The 4,608-nt window shown below is 47.1% G+C and overlaps 1 protein-coding gene across 1 annotated transcript; it reads right to left on the bottom strand.

Annotated features, from left to right (window-relative positions):
• Positions 1–1,191: 1,191 nt before the first annotated feature.
• On the bottom strand, positions 1,192–4,407 carry LOC115903074 (vitelline membrane outer layer protein 1-like). Its single transcript, XM_030947235.1, has 4 exons — positions 4,350–4,407; positions 2,749–2,864; positions 2,185–2,282; positions 1,192–1,477 (listed from the first exon to the last, which is right to left on the bottom strand). The coding sequence occupies exons 1-4, from the start codon at positions 4,405–4,407 to the stop codon at positions 1,192–1,194; spliced, it is 558 nt and encodes a 185-aa protein (XP_030803095.1).
• Positions 4,408–4,608: the final 201 nt, after the last annotated feature.

The following is a 4,608-nucleotide window of genomic DNA, read 5'->3' as shown; positions in this document are numbered from 1 at the left end:
CTGGCAGAAGGAACCTCCACCATCAGCTCTGAGCTGCTCCACGTGGCTGTGGTCCCAGACACAACATCCCATAGCCCAACCCCAGGAGTCACCTGGAGAATGCCAACACCATGACCCTACCTTGTTTCAAGCACACAAAGAAGCATAATGCATTGCTTTGAGGAAAAAGCAACAGCTACACTTCCTAGGAGGTGCCCAGAGAGGCAGCAAGTCTTCTCAAGCTCTTGCCAGAGAGGCTTGGTGGCTTGATAGAGTGTGATAATGATCTCCAAACATTATTTTTCCCTGAACTGTGAGTACATTCTTTACATCTAGCATATCAGGACAAGGTAATAACTTCCAGCTTACCCAGCAAATTGGAGCATAAAAAATGGATGAATGACACAGAGTTTATTTTTAGTTTGGATTCTCCCCCATTCTATTCAAAGCATGAAGCCCAGAGGTGACAAACAAAATCCAAGTCCCATGAAAACGTTTTGCACTAGCAGGCAGGTGAGCCAGCAGAGCACACTGCAAAGCAGCTGTTAGGGAGGCCTGGGAAGCTACAACCCACCCAGGTGGTTCAGTGCCACACAGATGAATGCACAGTGCAAACACACTTTCTAACCATGTTTCCTAAGGCAGGAGCTCAGGCAGGAGCTAACAGATTGCTTGCAAAAAGCATGTGCAAATCTTGAGGCAATTCAAGCTAGGAGTGGGAAATGACAGCAAACCTTTGATGCTTCTCATGAACCCACCCAAACTTCTGTTTCACCCTGCTTATCTTTCATTACTCATTTTGGCTTTGGTCAGAAGCTTCAAATGCACTGAAATACCCATTCTTCCCTGTTTGTCATATTGACAGATCAAGTGTTACTTCAAATAGGGGGAAAATGGGCAGACCAAACCTCAAAGAAACTGGCCAGTCAGAGAAAAAGAAAATTGAGAAATCTGTCAGCTCTGAGCAGTTGCTAGAGATTTAGCATTTTCACAGCAACATACCAGCAGTACATGATGTAATGATTTGGCTATGCTAACTTAGCAGTAGCTGTAAAAGACATCATCATCTAAGTCATTGGCCAGGACAGCAAGATGCAAGCAGTCAAAACATCCTGGGCATGTCCCAGGATAAAGCTAGAGCAAAGCCTTACTGGCACTTCGCTTGCTGTGGGATATGGGATGTGTAGGCAGTGAGGAAGGTGGAGCAAGTGCTCATTTGCAGCAGAAGAACTTCACATCGTTGAGTGCTGTGTCATCCTGAAGTCCCTGTGGGGGCTCTACCTTGGTCTGGAGACCACATATCTTGCAGCTGTTGGTCCACGGGCCAAAGCTGCCCCACGAGAGTCCATCACCAACCAGCACAGCTTCATCTGAGCATCTGAACTGGATGTTGTTGGCTGCTGTGTCATCACCTGCTCTTTGGGACTTCTCTGTTCTCAGTGAAAAGGAGATCAGGTAGCCTCCAGGGCAAACTTGGAAGCTGGTCCAGGAACCCCACCTGACAAAAAGCAAATGGAAAAATGTCTGGGCTCTGTGAGCTGCTGGGAAATGCTCCTTCTGCTTGTCATGTCACGCTGCTCTGAAGCTTAACACTTCTCTGACACAGCATCCTGCTGCAGTCTGGGGCCCCTTACTTTCTCCTTTTGTTTTCCTTGCCTTCCAAAGATGTAGTTTTCTCTTCATTGATATCCCATCAAAAAAACACCAGGAAACCTGAGATATTTATGGTTCTGGTGGAAACTCCAAAGGCAGCCTGAGCATAGGTTTTATGATGCATCCCTGACAGGTGTGACAGGTACACAGCAGGCAGCCAGGAGAACAGCCAAAGGTGCAGCGCTGTTCCCTGCAGCATGGCCAGGCCTTGGACCTGGCAGTTTCCAAATGCATGGTTAGAAACCCTTCCAAAGGAAGACTCTGACCCTGGAACCATACTTCAGGTGTTCACAGTGCTCTGCAGGAAACCCAAGGGCAAACAAAAAGTAGTAAAGTGAAGTTATTTTAACTTAGGTTAAAGTAATTAAACCCTGTTTAATAACTCTCAAAAAATAATGAAAAACAACCCCTAACCATCTGATTTAATTCACTATACTACAGCACTATGAATACAGCGAGTCAGAGAGAAGAGACCCCTGCAAATGGTCACAGCTATGGGTGTTTTGTGAGCTGGTGCATGACAAACAGGAGAGAAACCACAGTGTCACTTACTCCCCCACCAAGGACTCAATGGTTATTGAGTCATCCTGGCAATGCAGGCGTATGCCATTCAGAGCCGTGTCATCACTTCCAAACTGGTCAGGCTCCACCTGCAATGGAAGTCACACAGGGACAGAGGTAAAGGCAAGGGGCAAAGGACCCAGGAAAAGTCCTTTACATGCCTGTCATAAACAGTCCCACCTCCTTTTTGTAATGGCAAAGAGAAAATGCTTTGGGAAGCACATTGGAAAAGACAGCTGTCAGTGGGAAACCACCTAACCCTTGTAACATGTTCTTTGTGTTTTCCAACTATTTCTGACCCAACAGGTAAGGCAGAGTCTCAGAGTCTCAGGAGAGACATTGGTGGTGGATGCTTCTCTCCCAGAATCCAGATTTTTGCACCCACATGACTTCTCCCAGCAACATCAGCCACATGCAGGCTATTCTGGTGTAGCTACAGCAGCAACACATGCCAGAAGACTCATAGCTTTATGTACAGAGTACCATACTCAAGAAGAGGAAAAATCTGCAGAAAATCCTTAGGGACAGGGCAGTAGGGAATGGAGAGAATTTTACCTTCAGTGCAAATCCATTGGCATAGCCATGAGGGCAGAACTGCTGGCTGCCCCACTTGCCCCAGTGGCCCCCGTTGGGCACAGAGAGGACAGAGGTGTAACCACGCACCCCTGTGCCTGGGGGCACAGGAGGAGCAGGATGAGGGTAGCTGGCATGAGGAACTTCATCTCTCGTGCTCTGCTTCTGCTGGAGGAGAGCTGGTGTATGGACTGCGGAATTTATACTCTCCCAAGGCTGCTTGCCTTTCCTTATCCGTCCATTGCCAAACACAGCTGGAACAATAGTTTCCACCCAGCAGTGACACAGCACTTGCTGACCTGCTCACAGTGCCCATGAGGAGATCCTCTGGGAGTTCAGCAGCTGACATGCAGCACATACTCTGGCCATAGATGCATCCACCACCACTGGAAGGCTATGGAAACATCTGTGTGCTCCTTCTGTAGAAGCTTAATATTGATTTCTGCTTCTGGCTACACAGATATTTGGCCATGGGAATGTTTGCCTTCTGGGAGTAACTGCCATAACCATTTTACCTCTTGCTATTTGGCAAGGAAGGTCAGACTAGATGAAGAAATACAAGGGACGTGGTCTGGAACAAAGAGTAAATAAACTCAAGGCCTGTGTCTCCCAATACCTTCTGCTGAATAGGATTCCTGGGAATCTCAAAAATTAGGTAATTTATGATTTTAATATCCTTCTTTTCAACAGCTTTCTTTAATCTTAATAGAGAACTGCATGCTTTGCTTTTGCAGCAAGCTTCACCAAAGTCAGATATGCTGGGATGCCCAAGTGATTCTCAGGGCTAAGCCCCACTGGGGAAAAGTAGAAAGGTGAAAAGGTGATACTGAGCCTGAAGGCACCATCTTTGAGGATGTCACGATGCAGAGAGAGGTGAATTTAAAACTCTGGAGCTGAGGTTCCCTTAACATAGAGTTAACCAGTGCTTCAGAGGGCCCTTGGTTGGTCTTGCAGCATCTGGCAGAAGTTTTCATTCAGTTCAATAGGCAAAGGAGAACACATTTTAGAGAAGTATCTTGATCCTCAGGATGTTAAAGCAAGATGAGGTGTCAAACCTTGAACTAACAGAAGACAAAGAATTACCCTCTTCTAAGTTTCTCTTCCAATCCCTGTTCTGCTCCATCTGTTCCTGTCCCACTGAAGGATGCTGCTGCTTTTCCCTTCTTGACTCTGCATTCCCCTTACACTTGTCAGTGGTCTGTACAGGTGGCAATATATGAAAATTAAGATGATGGGAAGTTGGATGATCCATTTAGTGAAAGGCACTGAAAGAGCACAGCACATGATGAAAGCACAACCTGTTTTCCTTTTTAAACCAGAACTTTTGTTTTACTTCTCCAAAGGGATGTCAAAGTCCAGAGGAGATTTTTCCCACAAGGACTGTGCAATCACATCTGGCAAAACCAGGTGTGTTTGTTCAGGCAGGGTCACACAGTGGTAGCTGAGGACACTCAGAACTGCCCTTGGCAGCAAATGGATGGAAAGGAGCAGAAGGAGTCAAAGGAAATGGCTGGGACCTAGTTAAGGCTACAAAAGGAGCAGAATTCCCTCTCATTTCTCCTTTGCTGGCCCTAAAACATCACCCTTGATCACTTCACCTCTAGCAGCAGTGATGCAAGTCCACAGCCTGGCAGGACCCATCTTCCGCCCTCAGACTCTGCTGAAATCATAAGATTCCTGCCTTTTCCCATTGCCAGAGGAGGATCCTGGGGCACAGGGAGCCCAGAGTGTGCAGGGGAGCAGGACGAGGCAGGACGTGAGGCCACCTTCAGGGATTTGGCCATGAGAAATGACTCCCGTGCAGAATTCACTGGTCCAGGAGAAAACCCAAGCCCAAGAGGA

Source organism: Camarhynchus parvulus, chromosome 1 (genome assembly GCF_901933205.1).
Source record: "Camarhynchus parvulus chromosome 1, STF_HiC, whole genome shotgun sequence".
Classification (NCBI taxonomy): domain Eukaryota; kingdom Metazoa; phylum Chordata; class Aves; order Passeriformes; family Thraupidae; genus Camarhynchus; species Camarhynchus parvulus.
Note: the sequence above shows the minus strand (reverse complement) of the source record. Positions and strands in the feature narration are given on the sequence as shown.

What these genes read in the sequence shown, in the direction of transcription:
- LOC115903074 (XM_030947235.1), bottom strand. Translation starts at nt 4,407, where the DNA reads ATGGGTCCTGCCAGGCTGTGGACTTGCATCACTGCTGCTAGAGGTGAA. An exon ending in CCAATGGATTTGCACTGAAG is followed by an intron (nt 2,283 to 2,748) that starts GTAAAATTCTCT and finishes CTTCCATTGCAG; the next exon opens with GTGGAGCCTGACCAGTTTGG. An exon ending in ATTGAGTCCTTGGTGGGGGA is followed by an intron (nt 1,478 to 2,184) that starts GTAAGTGACACT and finishes GCTTTTTGTCAG; the next exon opens with GTGGGGTTCCTGGACCAGCT.